Source organism: Rousettus aegyptiacus, unplaced genomic scaffold (genome assembly GCF_014176215.1).
Source record: "Rousettus aegyptiacus isolate mRouAeg1 unplaced genomic scaffold, mRouAeg1.p scaffold_m13_p_1, whole genome shotgun sequence".
Classification (NCBI taxonomy): domain Eukaryota; kingdom Metazoa; phylum Chordata; class Mammalia; order Chiroptera; family Pteropodidae; genus Rousettus; species Rousettus aegyptiacus.
Window position 1 is genome coordinate 1,340,610 of NW_023416284.1, and position 22,020 is coordinate 1,362,629.

The following is a 22,020-nucleotide window of genomic DNA, read 5'->3' on the forward strand; positions in this document are numbered from 1 at the left end:
GGTCAGCAGCCTCTGACGACCTGAGAGCCTGAAGCCCAGGGGGTCGCCGGGGATGGGGGCAGCAGCGTGGCCTCCATCCCCCCACCCCCACTCCCTCGGCATGGGGTCTCCTCAATGGGCCACAAGGCTTTCACAGCTTGGCTCACTTTGAAAACTGTTCTTAAACCATTTAGTATCAATGAAATAAAAACTGGGCTCCCCACTTGCCCACGCCTGTTCCCGCCAGTCCCCACGTCTTGGGGCGGGATGCAGAGCTGGGGGCCCGCGAGGACCGACCTCTGGTTTTCCCTGCTCTGTCTCTCACTGAGACCGCGCGAGGCCTGACCTGCTCTCCGTTCTAAGTCTGGCCACGTGGGGGCAGGGCCTGGCCAGGCCAGGCCCCAACCTCAGCCAGGGCCATGGCCTTGGGGACAGCCTGCCCAGGCTCCTCGAGCTGAGTGCTGATTGGAGAGAGCCCCTCGCAGGAGCTGCAGCAGCTGGGGGTGTCGGCACCTCACCTGTCCCCCGGATCACCCTCCAACCCCAGATCTCCCCGCAGGCAGGCCCTGAGCTGCACGTCGCTAGCCTGTCCTCGCGGGGGACAGAGTGCGGGGGACAGAGTGCAGCCTGGCCCTCTCCTCGGCTTCCCTCCTTCCTCAGGCTCCCACCCTGGGTGCAGTCCCAGAGTCTGGAGCGTGGCCGGCCCAAGCAGCCAGGGCTCTGAGGATTTTCATTGCCTCCGGAGCTGAAGGAGGGAGCAGGGAGAGGGCCTGAGAGAGCTGGGGTGCCCCCAGAAGAAGTCTTGGCCTTCCTAACCTTGGGGTCTGCTGGCTGCTTCCAGAGCAGGCACACCAGTGCTGGGCTGGGGGCAGGGGGCAGGAGGGGACCCTCCCTGCAGACAGGGGTGCTTCGCAAGCACTCATATCTTCCTGGGCCTTAAACCTACCCTGGCTGGGAGGCGCCCAGCAAAGGGGTCTTGGGGTACCGAGGTATGAGAGTGCCCCGTGTTCTCTCTGGCCAGTGGCCCCAGCCAGGTTAGGCCCACCGACTGGAGTCTGCCTTGGCTGGATTAGATGGGCAGCCCCAGAGTCGGGGTTCCAGCTCCCCCCTTTCCCGCCTCTGCCAAGCCTCCACCCTACTGGCCTTGGCCAGGGGTGGATTTTGAGCCTGGAGGGCCTGCAGCAATGCCCAGGGACCCGCCGAGCCCAACGGTGCTGGCCCGGTCTACAGGGAAAGATAGTCAGGGTGCGTGGGGGGCCGGGGGCGACAGGGCCTCGGAAGGACTCGGGCAGTGGAGCCAGCGGCCAGGCGCAGTGCGCTGCTGCGGGCCACACTCACCTCCGGGGCGGAAGCAGCGGCGGCGGCGGCAATCAGCGAGAGCCAGGGCCGGGCAGGGAGCCTCCTCTGTCCGGGGCGGCGAGCGGGGCGCAGGAGTGGATGCCCCGAGCAGCGGGAGTCCTGTTGGGGTTCGGGTTCCCGCAGGGAAGCGGCTGCGGGCTGAGGAGGCGCGAAGGCGGAAGGCCCGTGCGCGGCGGCCGCGCGCTCCTGCCTAGCCGGCTGTGTCGAGCTTTTCCTCGGGGTAGCGTGGGCTGCGCACCCCTCGCCGTCAGCGCGCCGTGCTGGGACCCGGGGCCCGGGCTAGCCCCTTGGCCATGGTCGGTTGACCTCTTCTATGACAAAGTCCCAGGGGAAGCGCTGCTGGTCTCACTGTGCGACACGGAGGGGAGCGGCCAGGAGGCCCCCCATGTGGCGCAGCCCCCGCGTCGCGGCCTGACCCCTTCCGGGTGCAGGCTGACCGCAGCCGCTCCCAGCCCTGCTGCCTGGCAGAACCCCGGTTCTCCAAGGGCTCGGGGTCAGCGCCTCCGGTAGCTTCCAATTCATAATCGAATCCCACATCTACTCGACCGAGGGATCCTCACTGTCCCTTACCAGGGCCTGAGCCCGGGCGCCCCGCCTGCTCCCGGCCCGGCCTTCCGCTGCCGCGCCTCGGAGTTTGAGGGCTGCGGGGCAGAAGGAGCGCCCAGCGGGCCCCCGCCCTCCCCCCTCCACCTGCTCCCGGCCCTCCCGCCCTGGACGCACCTGGGCCGAGAGAGGCGAGGGGCGGGGAGTGTCCCCAGAGGCCCCCGTTCCCTGGAGGTGGTCCAGCTCGGGCGCTCGCGCCGTGGGGTACTCACCTGGGGGGCCGCGGAGGCACGAGTGCGCGGGCTGCCCCCAGGGCGACGAGGCGCGCGAACCCCGGGCGTGCGGACCGCCGCCCCCGCGCTGCCTCCCCGGGGTCCGGCGCGTTTCTCCGCGCGGCTCTGCGCGGGGCCGAGGGCGGCGGGTCCGGGTCGCGGGCGCCGGCCGGGGCCGGGGCAGCGGCGGAGCGCGGAGCTGGCGGCGCTGCCGCTGTTGCTTTTGAGCCGAGAAGCCCGAAGCAGCAGCGGTTGGGTGGGGGCAAAGGGGAGGGGCGGGGGCCGGGGAGGCCCGAGGGGGGCGGCGGCCCAGAGGGGCCTTCGGAGGAGCCGGGTTCGGGCGCGAGGGCCCGGACACCCCCTCCGGCGATTGCGGGCCGGGGGCGGGGACCCAAGGGAGAGACAGTGAGAAAAGCGGGCTAGGGCGACAGTGAACGCAAAGCTTTTTAATTAGTACTAAAATGCAGTAAAACGAAGCAAAACCATCCAGACCCACGTCCAAACTGCCTGTCGGTGCGTTTGCCCGCATATCCAAGGAGGTCGCGAGGGTAAACGCGGCCTCCACTCCATCTTCGGCCGGCCGGGGCGGGAGCGGCCGCGCGACGCAGCGCAGGGGAAGGGTGGGGGGATAGTCACCTCGCCTCCGGGGCCACCTGGGTCCTTTTAAAGTGTCCGGGGTGCGGGCCCCGGGCGGGAGCGCCGAGCCCGGAATGTTTTCTTAAAGGGCCAGTTCCGAGCAGCGCTGAAAAGGGGGGTGGGGAAGGGGGCGGGGGGAGAGATAAGTGAGGTGAAGCCCGGGAAGGCCGAGGAGAGCCCCCCAATCCCGCGCCGAGGCGGCGGGCGGCGGCGGCAGCGCGACGATGAGGATGATGAATACATTGCAAAGTTTTTTTGGCCCCGGCGAGGGGTGTCAGATTGAGTGCTCTGTGCGCATGTGCGAAGGTGTCCAAACTGACAATGCTGGGGAGATGAAGATAGTGTGTAGCTGCTTCTGGACTCAAGGAGGAGGAGAGAGATTCCGCGAGCCGACACCATGCGATCCAAGGCGAGGGCGAGGAAGCTAGCCAAAAGTGAGTCCCCTGCGCTCGGCCGCGCCGCGCACACGGGCCCGGGCCGCGGGGCCGGGGCGGCCGGGCCAGGGGTGCGCGTCGGGGCGAGGCCGGCGCGCCTCGGGCTCCTGGCCCCCAGATCGGCCGCGCGGCCCGGGGGCTGCTCCGCCTCCCGCGCTCCGGGGCGGCCGGGCTCGGCGCGGAGGCTCGGGGCGCCCGGGCCGCGCGCTCCCCGAAGGCGCCGGCCCCCTCCTCGCCGAACCCCCTCCCCCCCCCCCTTGTCAGGCGCTCGGGCCCGGGAACCCGAGGCGCGCGGTGGGGGCCAGGGAGGGGGGCGGAGGGGGAGGGCTGGGGGTGGAGGGGAGCGAAAAGCGAAAGTTAGCGAAAAGTTGACGAAAGGGGAGAGCAACTTTCTCCTCCTCGCTCGCTCGCTCCCTCTCTCTCCGAGTGGCTCTCAGTCCTGGTCAAATCATATTCCGGGCTTTTGAAATAGTGGGCGCTAGAGCACCGCCTTTGGCGTCGGCCGGCCGGGCGCAGAGGAGGGAGACCCCGAGCCGGGGAGGGGGCGGAGGCGGGGGCGCGGGCCGGCGCCCACCGGCTCCGCGGGCGCGAGAGCAGGGCTGGCGACGGCAGGACAGCCACAGCCACTTGGGGAGCAAAATGGAGACGTCTTCCTGGGCTCGAAACTGTGGTCGTGAAGTTTATTCCCACTGGTGTCCCGCGCGGCGGAGGGCGCTGCTGCGTGACTCCGGCAGCCCACGCGGGCCGCCCGGCCGCCGGTGCCTCCGGCAGGAGCCTCCCCACCCGGCCGCCTTTCGACCCGCCGCCGCTGCCGCCACCCTTGGCCCTGCTCAGACCCTCCGGCACACGTTCGCCTGGCACCGCCGTGAGGCCCGGCGGGGACAGAGCTGCCCCCGGCGAGACTGCCCGGTTCCCGGTCTTACTTTCTCTTTCGCTCCGTCTCGGGCCGAGCCCCGGGCTCCGCGCGCCCAGCCCTCCGCCTCCGGGTCCTCGCCGCCGGCCGAGTGCTCCCGCGGTCTGAACAGCCGCCCGCCGCTGCGCCTCGGGGCCACCCGTGCGCCCTCCGCGTCCCGGCGCCAGCGCCATCGGCCACGAGGCCCACGGGCCGGGAGCTGCGGCCCGAGAGGCGGGCAGGTGGGGGCGGCGGTGGCGCCGCCGGGCGAGCGCGGCTCCCGCAGCCCCGGCCGAGGCCCGGCTGCAGCGAAGCGGCGAGAGCCGCGCGGAGCGGAGCCGGCGCCTCCCGCTCTCGCCGCCCCCGTCTCCGCCGGCGGAAGGGGCGCCCCACCCACTCCCCTTGGGGCTCCCGCCCGACCACCAGGCCGGGCAGCCCGCTCCTCCTCGGCCTGACGGGCCGGGCCTCGCAGCATTCAGGGCCAACCCTGAGGGTGAGCCCAGTGGACGCGAAACTCCTGACAGTTTTCCGAAGAAGCTCCGCGCTGCGGGTTCGGTATTCGCTCCGCAGTCGTAGGCCGCAGTTGGGCCCGCCGGGGAAAAGCAGCTCCCAGCTTACACGGGTCGCGCAGGGACGCCCCGCTGGCTGTTGGGGCCCTAGGTGAAGGCGCCGCGCTGCAGCCGGGCTCCTCTGCCGGGTGCTCATGGCCTTGGCCTCCCCGGCCTCCCCTGCGTGACCTCTGGGCCCTCTTGGTGCGAACGAGGTCCCCGTTCTGGAGCTGGCTGAGCCGTGAGTGCGCTACCTGCCTGCCCGCCAGAGCGCGGGGCGGGAGTGTTTGCGGGCGCGTTCGTGTCTGTGTGTGCGCTGGGCCTTCTCACAGTCCCCGCCTGGGGCTGCCGGCCGCCCAGGTCAGGCTCTCTTGAGAAAGAGCCGGAATCTGAGCGAGAGAGTGGAAAGTGGTCACACTCTCCCCCGGCCTTCGCTGCAAGCGAGTGGCGGCTGGGCGTGCAGAGCGGCGGAATTGTCCCACACCCGGCAGGCGGGCCACCGGTCTGGCCCTGTCTCTGTCTGCTCCAGCCCTGCCAGGTGGGGAAGGTTGCCCCCGCCAGGCTCTGCTCAGGACCTAGTATGGTGCCTGGCCTGTGGCCTGGCCTGGAGGCCAGAGGACAGGGCCAAGGGTAGGCAGCGCACAGGTCCCCTTCCTGGGAGTTCTTACTGAGAAGGAACACAGGCCAGCAGGTCTGTCAGGCCCAGGCCAGCTGCAGCCCACACCAGGGCAAACCCTGGGAAGCCCTCCCCCTTGGGCCCCGCAGCTGGGGCAGCTGCCGCCAGCCCTCCCCGTAAGGTGGTGGCTGAGGCAGGCCCGCCTGACGCAGCACAGGACCCACCGAGGAATTTCATTTCGGTGGACGATATTTTAAGCAGATGTGGATGTCCCTGGGGACCTGACTCCATTACCTGAATCGGAGGCAGAGGGCAGCTCCAGGGCACCCAGCTGACCGACCCCCTCCATCCCGCAGGGGCTGGCGGGGGTGGGGGCTGGGGGTAGGGGAGAGGTCACAGTTACAAGGCTGGTGCGCAGGGCCGGGCTGAGCCTGCAGCCGTGTGCCTGGCCCTAAAGGACAACTTTAGGTGTGACCCCCCCCCCCGACTCAGAGCTCGGGGGCTGCCCCAGAGGGTGGATCTGGGGCTATAATTTCGTTGGCGTGTCCCCAGGACCCCACTCAGGGGTTCTCCCCTGCTGGGCCTGCACACCGACTGAGCTGGGAGCACATGCAGGACCCACCCTAGGGGCTCCGAGGTGAGCTTTCCAAGGTCAGAGTCCCCGGGGCGTCCAGGCCTGGGCTGCAGTCCAGCTGCCCGGACACCCACCTCTTCGCTGTGAGGCTAGGAGGCAGGGGCAGTGAGGACAGGTCGAGTCCAGGGTCCCCTCACACAGGCTGGGACAGTGCTGGCCTGTGAGCAGATGGGCTGTCCCTGTCCCACATTTAAAAACGGAGTGCCTAACAAAAGCTCGGTGTTTCTGCCTCTGGTGTGAGCCAGGTGGGCGGGCGGGGGTCAGCGCAGGCGCCTTGCCCTCCTGACCTCCGTGCAGGGAGCATGGGCCCCACAGACTGTGTCCAGCCAGAGCCTGCACCAGAGCTGCCCTGAGGCCTGATCCGTGGAGGTGACAGACCTCTCGATGATGGCTTCCTCAGGCAGGCGTGCTGAGCCCTCGAGGTGGGGGTGGGGGCAGCGACCTTGGCTAGATGTAGCACTTCGTGTGCCTTGCGTGGGCTGCAGGGTGAGGTGTGTAAGGGAGGTGTGCGTGTGCGTGTGTGGCAGGGTCGGGGAGCCGGGCTGCGGGCTGAGCGGGAACAGGCCGGGGGCCCTCCCTGCTGTGCCGGGGCCTTCTCCCCCCGGGGTGGGCCGGAGGCTGCCCCTTCCGCCAGCCCTCTCCCTGAAGCCAGGACTGCCGGCCCCTGTTTGGACGCCTGGTGGGGCAGCAGCGCCCAGAGCTGTCCGGCGGGCGGGAGCGTCCAGCCCGCTTCGGGCGAAAGCGCGGAGGCGGCGGCGGCGGAGGGGCGGGGTGCAGGGCTGGCGGCCAAGGCCAGGTGCCCCGCGGCAGTGCGCAGAGGCCCGCAGGCTCCGATTTTGCCGTCGTCAGGGCGGGCGTGCCATCGCTGGGGGCCTGCAAGAGACAGGCGGGGGTAGCCAAGTCCTGTTCGGGGGTGACCTCCGTAGGGAAGAGCACCGGTTGCGCTCCGGGGTCCCCAACCGCCTGACCCCTCCCCCGGCGCCCCGCTCGTCCAGTCTGCGTCCTCCGCAGAGCAGGTGCCGGCTGGGCCTTCGCGCCGCCTGGACCGCGGCTCCCCCGAGCCCTGCGCTCCCCGGCAGAGCGCGGGGCGGGGACCTGGGACCTGCCTCTGCTGAGACGCCGGTTCCATCTGGCAGTGGGGCCCGCGGGGGCGCCCCCACCAGGCCCCTGGGGGCGGGCGGCAGCTCCGGGGCCCACTTTGGGCGCGATGAGCCCCTTGTTTCATTTAATTAGGAGGCAATTAGGGACCCTTGGGGGGTCGTGGCTGGTAATTAAGGTGATGTATAATTAGAGTTTCAACAAAAATTATCCAGGATTAAAAATCTTTTCAGCAATTTCGTTTAAAATTTTCAAATAGCGCTAAATACAATTTATCAGGTTTTGAATCAAACCCGTGTAACGAGCCTTGGACGCTACAGCTCATGTCGCCGGCGCGGAAGGACAAGGCACAGTCAGGGCGCCGTCCCGCGAGGGGCAGAAACTTCTCCCCGCGGAGGGAGCGCGGGGCCTCGCCGCGGGGACCGGAGCGGCGCGGGCGCAGAGCCGGCGCCGAGGGCCGAGCGCGCGGGGCATGGCCACCGGGTCTGAGCGGCGGTGGCCGCGGCGGCTCCCGGTTCTCCGCACACACACAGAGTCGCGGCCAGCTGCGGCGCAGAGCGACCGGCGCCCCAGTCCACACCTGGGGACGGCCGCGCCCGGCGCCCCTGACCCCAGCCGGGCGGGAGGAGCGCGGTGCCCCTCCAGCGCTTCCGTCCCGGCCCAACGGGCTCTGCTTCTCAGCTTCCGGACAGAGAATGGCGGGTTCCGAACCCGGAACCCCAACCCTCGCCATGGCCCAGGCGCCGGGGCAGCAGGCCCGTGTTCCACTCAGTCGGCACTGAGAGCGCCCATGGGGGGGTGGGGAACCTAGGTCTGGATCAGCGGTGGGGGGAGGGGCGTGGTGGGGTGAGGGGCCGAGGTAGAGGGTGGGGGTCGGGCTTTCTAGGACAGACCCCATCTTTTTGGGCCGCATTAGCCCAGGAAGCTTTCCCCGAGGTGGGGGTGGCACGTGGGCCCCAGGCATTGGCTGCACACACCTGCCTGCCAGGGCGGTGAGGGCCGGGGTGGCCTAAGCCGGGGCCTGTCTCTGTGAGTGCCAGCCCCCCCGGGTCAGGCTTCTCTCAGAGGTGCCTAGGTCCACATGGAAACCCCACCCCCTTCGCGGACCCTGAGAATGGAGTGTGTCTAGCTGGCACGGCTTGTAGGGGGAAGAAGCCCAAGGCACAAAGACAGAGAGGTCAAATAACCCACACAGGTCGCACAGCAAGTTCAGGGCGAAACTGAATGGCGCTTAAATCAGGCGGGCCCGGTTTTATTTAGCATCCCCCCACCCCCACTGCAAGGTATTTCCATAAGATATTTTTTTTTGACGCATCAGGGTTTAAGTATTTTCCCAAGGCCAGTGCCCAGCCTGTGACAGGTCTGTTGTTGAAAAGCAAATAAGACTCGGGGTGCTTGGAGCGAGCGCCCCAGCCTCCCAGCCGCCTGCAGGCCCGGCCCTCCCGTGGCTCTCCCGGCCCCTGCCTGCCGGGGAGGCCTGGCTCCAGCTTCTCCAGCCCCTGGCTCCGGGCAGGCGACCTCGCTCAAGGGCAGGTGCAGAGCAGTGAAAAGTGTGGGCTGCTTGTCTGCACCCCCCACTCAGTGCCTTTTGCCTGAGCGAAGGCAGGAAGTCTGGGACCTGTCCGCTTGCCCCTCCGCCCCCACCCCCACCCCCACCCCCACCCCAAGTCTGCAGGGAAATCTCACCGCCCCTCCCCCCAAGGCAGTCAAGGAGAGAGGGGACCTGACCACAGGGCCAGGGAGGTGCCGATCCAGATCCAGCCTGGGGCGGCCACCGTCCTTAAGGCTGGGCACCTCCTTGGCTACGGCCGGGCCACGGTGACCGCGCTGGGCGGGCCGGTGCTCACAGACGCCTGCGGGCCCAGGGCAGCCGAGCGGTGGCCTCTTCCTGCTCCGGCCGCTCTGCTGCCTCAGGTTTTTGCCACCACAACCTCCGGAGCCTGGAGCCGCTTGAGCTGCCCGCCCGGCCGGCCGGCCTCTCCCGAGACTCTGAGAGCCGATGCCCTGGAGCTCACAGATCCATATTTGTTTAATAGTTAACATTCTGTGCAAAAAAAAGGAGGGAAGTCAGATTCTGGTGAAGGCTTTGCTTATTTTATATCCACTATAACTATTTCTGTCCATGAAAATTGGCTTAATTATATCAATGGAATGTTTCTTTTTCAATTCTGTATGCAATTAGTCCATCTTGCCGGCTGCAATTTATTTTAATAAAAAAATAAACCAGTGGTGTGTTCAGTTCCTCGTCCCCTGGGGACAAATGCGATTGGTGTGTTTAATTTCATTAACTACAATGCGGCCTACTGGAAAAATGTATAAAATCAGCTTTATACAGCTTAAACACTGGCATTTGAAACAAATCATTATTGCATTAGCTGTCACACTGGTAATTCTAGAATCTAAGGAAAAAAATATATTATGGCTGTTTTTATAACCCTTTGCAAATGCACTGTTAAAATAATTTATAATCATTCGAAAACATGGCTGGGTCCTGGTGAATATTTTATCTCCTCTAAATACGGCTCTGCGTTGTCCCAAGCACATTTCGAATCCTGACGCTTGTGCCATTTCCAGCCCCGCGGCCCCATCTTTCCAGGCAGAGAAGGGGGGCGGGGGGCCGTCTTTAAACAAACCAGAGGGGCGCGGGGTCACTCACTCACTTGGGCTCACTCTGCCCTTGAGGTGAGACCCGTGTGGGGCACGCCTCGGGTTAGAGGGGACCCCAGAGGCTGGTGCTGCTGGGCCTGGGGTGCACCCTCTGCCGGCCCCTCGGCTGGGAGGAAGGCCTGGTGAACGCGGGGTGGGGGGCCTTGCAGGGGTGGGGCCGCACCTCCCGTGCCGGTGTCCTGTGCTCGCCCCTGCCTCTCTGCCCGGGAAAGGGAACCAGCGGCCAGACACCTGCTCTCCGCGCTGGCCCTGCGCATTCTGCAGAACCAGCGCTGGGAGAGAAGTCACCTGGCTCGCTGCTGCTTGGCAGGCGACGCTTCCAGACAGGTGTGCACCGTCAATGCCCAGCCCACACGGCACGGGCGTGGAGGGCGAGCCCGAGTGTCTGTCGGGGTCAGCGTTGTCCCAGCGGGCCTGACCGGCCGGAGCCGGCTCTGCGGCCACGAGGCAGACCATGGAGGCGCTGGCCCCTTGCTCCCCCGGGCGTGCCGCTAGGGGTGGTTAGCGGTCTTCCGGGAGGGGGTGCCGGGCGGAGTGTGGGCTCCTCGGACAGCTCATCTCTCGGTTCTGAGACACGCCGTGAGGAGACCCGACTTGTGCTGCTGAAGCCCTGAATGTTGGCTGCTGGCCTGTCCCCAGCATGGACGGGAGAGGGACTGAGTCAGGCTGTGGAAGGGCAAGGCGCAGGGGCTCGGCCTCCGCGCCTGCGGCCCCTGTCTCCACGCAGGTGCCTGGGCGTCTTCTAGGGGGTCTGTCCCCATTCCCACGCCCAGGGAACACCCAGGGCCACTCACAGGTGAAGAGACCTTGGTGGCCTTGGTTTGAGGCCTGAGGACGTGGGGCAGGGGCGGGTTCCAGGGTCTCAGTGGCGTTTCAGAGGGAATTCCTGGAAACGTCCGCGGGCACCTGCTTCCACGGGAGGACTGCGCCCTCACCCCGCCCCTTAGCCTCCCGACTCACTGCCCGGATTTAGGTAGACCTGATTTCTCCTTTTGATGCAGAATTTCCGCTCTCTGATGAACCCCAGTGTGAGTGACGCTGGGGCCTGGGGCGGTGGGGAGCACAGAAGCCCTGTCCTTGGGTTTGAAGCTCCCTCCTGCTTCTCAGGGGGGCGGCCGGTGGGGCTGCGCAGTGGGGTCCTGGGCCAGGTCTTTGCGGACGCCCGGCTCCGGGGACAGGGCCTGCCGACGTGCCCTCCATGAGCCCGGGCTGGGTGCTCAGGCTGGAGGTTTGCTTTCCATTCGGTGAGCTGCCGAACTGAGAAAGAAGCGGCTTTGTCTGCTCTCCTACTGCAGAAGGAATGACAAAGCCAAACGCTCAGCTCGTCCATCGGGTCTGGGCCCGCGGGCGCCCCGGACCTCGCGTGGGGCCTGCGGTCGGCGCGGGGCGCTCCGGGCATCTGACCCTGGGCTGCGTGTGCCGCACACCGAGGTCGCCACCACCAGTCACATCTGTGAACCCGGGGAGGGGGAGGGGGTGTGCGGGAGCAGGGGGGCAACCTGCCACTCGGGCGAAGTGTGGCACACGGGCACCTCTTGCTCTTCCACTCCCGGTTTCGAGCGGGGACGAACGCACGGAAGGTTCTGGAAGGGTCCGGCATGGTGTTTGCTGCAGTGTTTTTGCCTGGAAGGTGGGGGTCCTGCGGCAGGTGTCGGGGAGTCGGAATGGCGTCTGAGGCCCATCGGACAGGCGGTCAGGACAGGGTTTTGGTTTGGGCTCCCTGGCTCGTGCGGGAAACTGTTTTGTCGGCCCTCGGCCTCCAAGCTTTGTGGGGGCCTTGCGGGGGCCCTGCAGGGGGTGCGGGGGCCATGGGGAGGGCACGGACCCCGTGCTGTGGGCGCACTGGTCAGAAAGCCCGGCCACTGGCGGCTCCGCCGGCTCCAGCGAAGGCGGTCCTGCCACCCGGCCCGGCATGTGTGGTGGCACCGGGTCCTTCGCTTGAGATTTTGTTTTCGGACGGGGACGCACGGGCGCTCGGTCCTTCCGGCCCTCGGACGTGCAGTCAGGCGCTCGCAGAGCTCAAAGGCCAGTGTCTCCCTCCGGCCACCCTCCCGGCCCCCCGGCCACGCCGGGCCCGGGCCTTCGGCATCCTTACGCCTCGTCGGGGTTTAGACAGCTGCCGGCACCTGCCGGCTCCTGCTCGTCCGAGGCCTCCCAGTTCCGCAGGGGGTGGGGGCTTCTGTCTGGGCGGCTGCGGTCCATGTGTTCCTTGTCTCCACCCCTGGAGCCCAGCACGTAGCCCGTAGGCCTACTGTGTGCCGGGACAACTGTGCGTGGGGCCCTGAGACCTGCCCGAGGGCCCCAGGCAGCTGCAGGATGCTCACCGGGGGGCCGCCCTGAGGAAGCTGTGGTCACTTCGGATGTGGTGGTTCAGCCAGTGTGGCGAGTTGGGGGGTTCATGTAGGTCCCCAGACTCTTTGAGCCTCACTGGCCAGCAGGTCCTAGTCCCGGAGTTGGGGCCTCCGTGTCCCAAATGCTGGGAGGGGTAGAAAGCCAGACCCAGCCCAGTGGGTCACCCCAGCCTCAGCACCTTGGGGACATCCCGCTCTCTCCATCCCCGGCCTGGCTTCTGAATCCCGGCCCGGCCTCTGAGCTGGTGGAGGGGGTCACAGACCCCTAGCTAACTGCTTTACTTAAGATCAGAAAAGCTACAAAGGGGGTGTAGGTGGGAGGGAGGGGACCAGGGAGGAGGCTCTGCTCCCATGAGCCTCTCTCCGTCTCTCTCTCTCTCCGTCTCTCTCTGTTTCTCTATCTCTGTCTCTCTCTCTCTCTCTATTTAAATTCCATGTCTCACACGCACAGCCCGTGCGGCTGGCTGCTCTGGTCCTGGTGGCAGGCAAGAACCTCCACCCTTTCGGCACAGGGACGAAATGCCTGGGTCGCCACGAGGGACGGAGCCGGGCTGCGGTGGGGGCCTGCTTCCTGTGACGCGGCGTAATCCCCGTTTCTGTGCTCAGAAGCTGGCCGTCAGCACAGGTTTATGCAGGAGACTCCATCAGTCTTCTCGTGGCCTCTGTGAGGGGAAGGGACGTGGATTTGAGACCCTTGGACAAGTGCATCTGCTCAGTGGGCTGTCACGGCTGCCCCAGAGAGGCTCCGCCACCTAGGTCTGTAAAGTGCTGAGACAGAGACCCAGAAGGATGCTCACAGCAGGAGCCCGGATGGGACCACGCAGAGCCGCTGGGCTGCCGGGCAGAGCACCGGGCGTCTGGGCAGAGCGTGGGGCGTCTGTCCTCGTCTGTCCCCGGTCGCCTGCCCTCCGCGTGGCTGCAGTGGAGTCTGGGGCCTCCGTCCCTCCCTGGTGCTCACGTGCCCTCGGACGAGGCTCTCTCGTGAAGGCTCAGTGTGGAGCCATCGCCCGGGCATCCGCGTGTCCCCGCGCAGGCACTCCACCCCTCTGTCGCGAAAGTGACACGTCGGGTCTTCGCTGCGTGGGAAACCGGCGCCTCGGGCTGCTGCTGACCTGCCCACCGTTTCCAGCCCCCGGACTCAGAAGCGGCTGCGGGCCGTCCCTCCCCCCACGCGCTGCCCTGCTGGCCGAGCCCCGAGCGCGCATGCGGGTTACATCACAGGGGGCCCGGGGACTGCTTCTGGGGTGTCAGCGTGGGGGGTGTGGCCGTGCGGGCCGAGGCCCCCGGGGTCCCTTTCGGAAGGGAGCTAATCGGCCGGAGAATGCCCGCGGCTCAGTGCACACGGAGCTGCCTCGGCCGCGGCCACCGGCGTGGGGCCCGGTGCCTGCTGGGCCGCGCCGCCTTCCTCTTTCCTGCCACCTGCTCGCCCCCTCCCTGGGAAATCTGGCCTTCCTCGCAAATGGCTCCTGGCCCTCGTTCCTGGAAAAGCAGACGCATTCCTGAAGTGCCTGAAAGCGGGAGACGACGGCGCCCGAGTCAGCTCGGTGCCCCACGCAGACGCTGCGGCTGCGTGGTCCCCGCACTGGCACCGTCGCCAGGGCGCGCGCGGACGCGGGTGGCCCTCGGGGCGCTGCAGCCACGCGCATGCGCGCGAGCGTGGGCGGGGCCCCCGTGCGAGCCCGACCCTCGCGCTGTTCTGCTTCGTTTCGTTGGGGACACTGCACCACCATGTGTGACCACGTGTGCTTTGCAAGGAGCCCCTCACTTTGTCGCTCTCACCGTTCCCCACCCCCCCGCCGCCCCCGGCCCTGCCCCCGCTTAGCTCTCGGTGCTGGCTGCGTCGGAGACCGAGACCGAGACTGTGACTGCGACCCGGCGGCCCGGCCCACCCGGAGCTGTCGGCACCTGGCCGCTCCGGGACGGGGGCGGAGACGTTCAGAGGCGCAGGGGCCCCGCGAGCACCTCCCCCCACGTCCACGGCCCCCCAGGAGAGACGACGAGGCGGAGGCTGTGCGGATCATCCCCGGCCCTCGCGCTCACGTTGGGAAAAATTAGGCCCTCTTGAAAAATTGCAGAATTATGCTGCCAGTGTCAGGTTCCGAGATAATGAGGTGTCTGTGTGCGAAAATATTAAATTGCAGCGGCGTGCCGGGAGGACCTCTGCGAGTCGGTGTTCGGTTCCCGCTCGGGCTGAGCGCGGGGCTAGTGACTGACAGGGAACAAATGGTGTCAGGAGACATGGGGGGGGGGGGTGCCGCCCGGCTCCGCCGTCTTGATCGCCTCCTCGATCTCGGCCCATCTAGCCGCCCTTTTATTTAATGAAACAGGCCGACAACGCGGCTAATTATTTATCACGTTAGCGGGAGGAAAAGCTATCAGAGACAGATCAATTTTTCCCTGGAAGTGATTTGACGTGACTTCAAAAATAAGACCTGCCGAGACCCGGGGGGCACTGTCCTCAGCCCCGCGGCATCCGCTGCTGCCTGCCCACTGTTTAAAAGCCCGAGTGCCACCCGCCCACGGAGGAGGGGGCGCTGGTTAGGGATTTCTGACCAGAGGATGAGGCCGCGGTTTCTTTCCCGCCAGTGAGGTCTGAGCAGCAACAAGTGAACCTAGTGATGGGGGTCCCCGGCTCCGCGCAGCCTGCGGGGACTGGCGTCTCCGGCAAGGAGCTGGGCGAGGCGGGGGTCCCGGCCCCCCAACACCCGGAGTGCTCCTGTGTGCAGGGACCCTGTGCGTGTGTGTGGGCGTGTGTGTGACGGGGAGGGGTGGGATTTTGGTGGCTGCACGTTTGGCCGAGTGTTCTTATGAACAAAAGGACTGAAAAAAAAAAAAACACAACAAAAAAAAAACAGTGGAGAGAAAGAACACCAGAAACCGGGGGGCAGGTGGCCGGCCCAGGGGGGCTCCCGTTTCACTGCCCGGGCTCAGAACCGCGGAGCTCGGGGCCCCCTGTCTTAACTCTCTCTCCATCGAGGGTGTTAATCTTACCTTCTAAAGGTTAGATGGAGCCGCTCGGGGCTGCTGCGTGTTACTGAACCTCATCTGCTAATTACGGCGGGATTGAGGCCCATCGGCCGCCCCGCCTGGTCCCCAGGCTGCCAGCCGGGATAAGGAATCTTTCTTTGCTCCAAGTTCTCCCTTTACCCCGGGTGTTAAGTTGCCTCCCGTCCGACAGACCGCCCTCGTTCAAAGGGGAGGGGGTGCCGATGGCCACGGTGAGGGTGAGAAGCCCGGTCCAGCTGCCCCCCTGGGAGCCCCCCACCATGACCCGCAGACTCGGCATGCCAGGGTGGGGCACAGGGCCACGCAGAAGAATGCGGCCTGCCTTTTCTGACAAAAGACCCTGGTTCCTTGTTCACGGGGATAGAATAATACTTGGCCTCACCTGCAGGGTCCGCCGGCCGGCGGAGGGAGGGGACGGGCGGTGGCTCGCAGTGGCCCACAGACTGTCAGCAAAGCCTGTGTTGGGTTGTGCGTGTGTCGGGACCTCCAGGCCAAGTCTGGGCCCCCTGGAAGCCGTGACCATCATGGAGGGGAGGTCACCAGCAGGCGGCATGTCCCAGGCACAGGGCGCGAGGGAGGAAAGGCCACCTTGGGGCCAGTGTTGCAATGACTGCCCCCTGAAGCCCCTGACGCTCACAGAATCAGTAAAAGCAAAACCCTCATTCCCTGCCCAGCCCGGGGCCACAGCCCTGGGGACTCCGGGCCACCACGGGCCTGGCCGACGAGGCCTCCGTCATGGTGGGCAGCACCGGCAAGCGTCACGGCTGGGCCTCGTGCCCCCAGCGTCTGGGACAGCGCACCACTGTGTGTCACCAGCCCCAGCTGGTGGTCTGCACTTCCCCAAGCCCAGATGCCACCAATGGCATCATCACCTTAACGGACCTTGGACCAAACCAGAGGAACCTGTCGGGCCCACCTGCCGGCTGAGTGCTGGTGCCCGGGGCGGAAGGCTGCCCTCAGCCAAGGGAGGGTGGCCGGGCGGCCTCGGGGAGCGGATGGACGGCAGAGCTGCAGACGAGCGGGCAGCAGGGCTGGCCCGGCCCTGGCTTGCTGAGGAGGCCTGGGGCAGAGGGCGGGCGCGGTTCTGGAGAAGTGGAGGTGGGGTCCCCTGGAAGCCTCCTTCCCCCATCGTGGGGGGCACGCGCTGGCTCCTGGGCCCTCTGACCAGTCCCGCCCTGCTGGGTCAGGGCAATACAAGTGCGGATGGCCAGTGTCACACGCTCCTTCCCCGGGACCTTCAGCCTGGCCGCAGGGATGAGGACATTTCTCAGATCTGGGGAGGCAGACGTGGGCCCCAGTTCTGCCTCTGCACCCCCAGCTGTGAGAGCTGGGTGGGCGGCTCCGCCTGGTGGGCCCAGAGGGCCAGCCTCAGGGGAGGACGTGCGGCGAGACCTGTGCGCGCAAGTGGGCGCCTGCCTGCGGCCCCTGCTTTTTCTTTCCGGGTGGGGGCTCATCGGGGCTCCCACCCCACATCTCCCACGGGCGGAAGAGGCGGGGCCTTGGGTCAGGGGGTGACGCCTGGGGTGACGTGCAGGCTGCCCGCCCCTGGCGCGGTGACCGCCGTACTGTCACTACGGACGGCTGCTTTGGGTTTCTGGAACTTTCTCGCACCTGCCTGGAGGCAGATTTCGTGCGGGCCTGTGGGTCTGAGCGGTCTCCCTGGCGGCCTCCGGCTGTGGCCTACAGGTTTAAAACCTCGTCTGAAATATTTTGAAGAGTAGGGAGCGAACGCCTGAGCCCCTGGAGCCTGGGGCCGTCTGGGTGGCCTGGTCATGTGCTCTGTGTGACCCAGGCAGGTACCTTCGCGGGGCCTGGGGCTGTGGCACGCCTCCCCGAGGGCCATCCTGCAAGCCCCAGCACAGCGGCCAGCCTTCGGGGGGTTAGCGTTAGAGCCGGACCCTGTCTCTCGGGTTCTCTCGCTTCGTCTCGTTCCAGGAGATTTTGGGGAGCTGAGTGGCGGGTCCCGGACACGAAAGGGGGGGAGCTGTTTCTCTTCGCTCTGACTTCCGACAGTGCGTCTTTGATGTCACCCCGGGGGACATGCTTGGGACTCACTCGGAAACTTAGGCTAATGGGGCTTTGTTGTAATCAGTTTGTTTCTGCACGTGCACACGCACCTGCACACATGCGCGCACACGCGCACACACGTGTAAGGCACATGTGCACATAGGGAACACACATGCACATGCAGCCAGTACGCGGCAGCACGCATTTGCACAAGGCACACAACGGTGTGCACGCATGTGGCACACGCACACGCAGACGTGTGCACACGCACACACGTGCATGGAGCGCTCTGTGTACACAAACACGACTCCGGGAACCAGGCTGGTCCTAGCGCTGGACGGTCCGGGACACCGGCACATGGACGTGGGGCAGAGCACGCGTTGGCGGGCGAGGGGGCCCCCGTTCGGGGGGTGGCGCTGCAGCTCCCGGTCCCGCTGGCGTGTGGGGCACGAGGACAGGGAGGCGGGGACAGCCGAGCCCCAGCACGGGTTCGTGGGCTCCCGGTGGGAGAAAGGGGAAGCCCGCCCCGCCGGTGCTGGTGGGCCCTGCAGTGCCGGGCCCTTTGTCCTGGGGTGGGGCGGGCAGTGGCCTTCAGAAGCTCCAGCTAGATCCGGTGTCATGCAGACCCAGGAGCAGGGGCACAGGGTCCCGTCTGGCCCTTTCAAAGGGACACTTGATCCCAGCCCTGGGGCCCGGTGGGGGGCTCCTGAGCGGAGCTGTGGGACCAGGAGTCTCAGCTGGACAAAGTGCTTTGGCTCTGGCAGGAGGCCTTTCCTGGGATTATCCGCCCCCTGGGAGGCGTGGAATTCTGGGGGCCAGGGGCCACGCAACACCGAGCTCATGCAGGTACCCCGATACGGCAGCCTGGCCCTTCTGTCGCCGAAATCTGAGTGCAGCCTGGAGTGGAGGCTGTGGCCTGGGACATTCGAGCTGGGGAGGCACCGTCCACTCTGCCCTTGCCCTTGGGAACGTGCGTCCTGGCTGTCTGTGGTGCTCGTGCCCAGCCCCTGCCCCCCCGCCCCCCCCCCCCCCGGGGAAACAGCCTGGAGAGCAGCGTCTTGCTTCCCAGAGCCAGCGGCTGGTCGCGGGCATCGTGAATCGCAGAGGCTGGGGGCGCGGAAGGGGGCAGACGGGCAGGCTGCGGGCTCCTGGGGCTGCTTGCAAACTGCAGGTAGTCGGGGCCAGCGGGTCCCTGGGTGGAGGTGCACGGCGGGCCCCACACATCCCGCTGCAGATGTGCGGGGGCTCTGGGACGCACCGAGCATCCGGGCCCTTGGTCCCGCGCCCTCTGTCCATGACTCATTCCCGTCCTCGTCAGTGGATACGGGTGCATCCCACTGTGCTGGGACCCGACCGCGACCCGCCACGCGTCTGCAGGTCCCAGTGCGGCCTTGAAGAGATGTGGGCGCGGGCAGGGCGCCTGCAGCCTTGGCCGGACGCGAGGAGGACCGAGGGTCGTCGAGGCCGCAGCCGTGGGCGTCTCTGCCTCACAGGGTCGGAATGACCCCACGACCCAAGGACAAAGCTTCATCTTGCTGCGTGCAGGGCCCGGAGGGCCACAGATGTGTGGGGTGCAGCTCGCTGGGCGCGGCTCCAAACCGCCCTGCAGGGGTGGCGGGGGCGGGATGCACTGGTCCTGGGTGGAAACTGGACGGCTCCTTCGGGGCAGCAGGTGCAGCCTGGCTCGCCTGGGCGAGACACCTGTGCTCACGGGCTGGCTCCTCGTGGGTGGGCAACGTGGGCTCTGGGCTCTGACGGGCCCCGCTGGTCCTCACCCAGCACCTGAAAGCTGGGTGGCCCAGCCTCCCTGTCTGTGACATGGGACCGTCACCTGCAGGCCTGCGACTGAATTGTGAACGGGCCACCCCGGCCCCTGGAAGCCGGCGTCCCACGCCCATGCCCACTTGCCCTAGAGCCACCACGGGCCGCGGCCGTGCTGCTCTGGGTGCCTGGGGGGCCATCCTGGTTCACAGTGGCCTGGCCGAGGCCTTGCCGGCCCGGGACGCGGCCAGCCTGAGCGTGGGCCGGCCACGGTGGGCAGTGCGCTTCTCCGGGGCTCTGAGGTGGTCTGTCCCTGGCCACAGGCCCGCCGTGTGGCACGGGCTCGGCTCCGTCCTTTATCCTCAGGACGTGTCCACGGTGCCGCTGGCCATCACGGTGTCCTGGGGTGGGACGCAGCCATCTGCTCTGGGTCCCATTTTGTTTGTGCACCTTGCTCAGGGAGGACAGATGGGGAAGCTGAGGCACGGTGGGTGTGCTCGTGTGTACGTGTGGGAGACCTTACAAACTGTGGGTTGCTTGCCAGGAGAGGTCCATGTGCAGAACCTCACGGCCGGCCTGGAGTCCAGGGTCAGCGGTTCCGGGCCCAGGCTCAGTGTCCTTTTGGCCTGAGTGCGTCCTGCACTTCCTGTCCAGGGGTGGAGGGGCCCTCCACAGCTGGCCCCCGACTCCGCCGGCCCCCACACACCCTCAGAGCAGAAAGGCCTGCGGCCCACACGTCGCTGGGCCTGGCTCCGCCCCCGGCTGGCCCCTCGTGCTGTACCCTCCCAAGGACACTTTGGTCCCTGTCTGGGGGCCCCACAGAGGCCTGGGGGCTGGTCTCCCCGAGCCCTGGCAGTGCCGGCTGGCACCGTGGTGCTGGGCCCAGAGCCGCGCAGGGCCCCAGGCCCAGCCATCACCATCTCCAACCCGCCACCTTCCGGGGTCATTTTACCAATCCTTCCGCCGCAGGGCTTCCCCGGGAGCCAGCGGAGGGTCCTTGGCCCACTCGGCCGGCGCTTGCCCGTTTGTTTATCTATTCGTATGAAGTTCGCTGTGAATGACGCAGGAGACCATGCCGGGGGCTGGCTGTCCAGTTGTGGGGCAGTTGGGGGACGGAACCCAACACGGAACACTTCGCCTCTGCCGGACGTGGGCAAAGCAACAGAGAAGGAAAGATGGGAATGAGGAGGGGCGACGCTGGGGTGCAAGTGCCGGCACCCCTCAGACCGTGTCTGCCGCGAGGCCTGGGACCTGGCCTGGAGGCCGCGGCGCCCACGAACCTCTGGGGCCTTTGCAGGTGTCGGGCAGGTGACGGGCAGGTGAGCGTTTCTTCCCTGGGCCCTCCCACGTCGGCAGGGGCCGAGGGCAGGAGTCTTAGGGCGACAGGAGGTGAGCGTCTCCCCACAGCAGAAGGAGACTTTGTGATTGCAGTTTCTGCTGCGCCCCACCTCGGGGGCCCAGAAGCCGGGGTGCTGGGAGCACCCCAGGCTCCGCCCTCTGGGCCAGTCACCACGCACAGGGCCCGGGGCCCGAGGGGGAGCTGCCACCCACATCTGGGTCAGGTCAGGGCTCCTTCCCAGCCCTTGGCAGGCAACTCGACCCCAAATGAGGAAACGCGCACTTTCGGGTTTGTGGGAGGGAGTTTTTAGATCGCAGGGGATTTAAACCTCCTTCGACCTGGTCCTCTGCAAACGGATTCCTGGTCAGGAGCTCCGTCTCCGTGGCCCCGTAAACCCGACGCGTCCAGGCCTCGGTCCTGAGGGGACGGAGCCTGGCGGCTGCGGGGTCGCTCTGCTCAAGAGCATCTCTCGATCGCATATGCCTCTGCCCACCGTCCTTGCCTTCGCTTTTTATTATTATTTTTTTTAAAACAACCTTGAGATGCCTTTGGACGAGTCTCTGGCTGTTGACAAATCAATTTTCCGGGGAGGGAAATGCGTTGCTGTTGGTGGCACTGGGGTCCAGCCTCCCGCTTACGGCTGAGCGGAGATTAGACGACGCTCCCCCGGCCCCCCGCGACCCCCCGACCTCCGGCCTCCACGCTGCATTCTTTTTGCTGCGTAAAGCCGTTTCCCTCGCCTTCCAAAGCCGGCCGGCAGCGCGGCTGAGATTTATGGGGCCTGAACTTCTGACGGATCGTCTATTTCATGCGCTCTCTCTGGCGCTCCGGGCCGCCGGGCCTGGCCTGCGCCTCCGAGCGGCTGATGCACGCTGGGGTCGGGCGGCTGAGCGGCGTCCGAGGGGAGGAGGGGAGGAGGGGAGGAGGCGAGGGGCCAGCTGCCGGTCTTTGTCACATTAACGCAGGGAGCTGGGAGCCTGGTCCCTGGGAATAGTCCAGGAACGGTCGCCTCCGCCCACGTGTGCTCTTACGCGCTTGAGGAAAGAAGCTGGACCCTCGGTGGGGTGGGCGCAGGAGGGGGTAGGGAGTGCGTTTACCCCCCCCCACCCCTGCGGCGTGTGCCCCACAGCGCCAAGGCCACCGTGCTCTCTGCCCCAGCGCCGTGCCCGCCTGGAGAAGCGCTGGCACCCCGTCGCCCTTGCACCCCGGCGGGCTCCAGCCGGAGCTCGTGGCTCTCTGGAAGGGCTCGGCCTGGCCTCCCGCCTCCCGCCCCGCCTGGGCCGCGTCCTCCGCGGGGCTGGTGGCCTGCGAGTGCCCTCGCTAGGCGGGGGGGCGGCTCCCAGGCTGGCCCCGCCCCTCTTCAGGGAGCCACATGTCCCCAGGCCCTGAAACTCATGCTGCTCCTCGGCCTTTCATGGAAACGGCGCCCCTGCGAGGCTGCGGGTCAGACACCCCTTTCTCGGGGCACATCTGCTCCCCAAGTGGCTCGTTCAGGGCGGCCGCCACCACGGGGAAATTCCAAGGGAGCCGCCTCTTCGGCACTTGCAAAATCCTCGTTTTGCTGCGTTGAGGCCCCAGCCTCTCCGCACAGGCGTCTCTTTTGACCTGGAGAAATCGAACACATGCCCAGTGACCCCGCCCCGTCAGCCCAGGGCTGGTCGTCCAGCGGCTGTGACCCGGGCTCAAGCGACCTCAACCGTCCACACGTGCGTCGTCGTCCATTCGTCCAGTGGCTGCACGGGCGCCCGCCCTGCCTCTCCCGGCGTCTGCAGAAGCTCCGTCCTGGCTCCCTGGGCTCCTGGGGAAGTGGGCACCGAGGTGGACACGCCCCTGCACGCAGCGCAGTCTGCGGGGGCGACCGGTACCCGGACCCTGTAG

General features: G+C 67.0%; 1 protein-coding gene across 5 annotated transcripts in view; it reads left to right on the forward strand.

Annotated features, from left to right (window-relative positions):
- The first annotated feature begins 2,916 nt into the window (after positions 1-2,916).
- Positions 2,917-22,020, forward strand: part of PRDM16 (PR/SET domain 16) — a 272,002-nt gene continuing 252,898 nt past the window's right edge. For 3 of the 5 annotated variants that reach the window (XM_036227880.1, XM_036227884.1, XM_036227889.1), the window contains exon 1: positions 2,919-3,223. In XM_036227880.1, the coding sequence (XP_036083773.1) occupies positions 3,187-3,223 (37 nt within the window). In that variant the 5' untranslated portion in view covers positions 2,919-3,186. Of the gene's footprint in view, positions 3,224-22,020 lie in introns of all 5 variants that reach the window. The other 2 variants (XM_036227890.1, XM_036227892.1) reach the window with 2 other exon arrangements.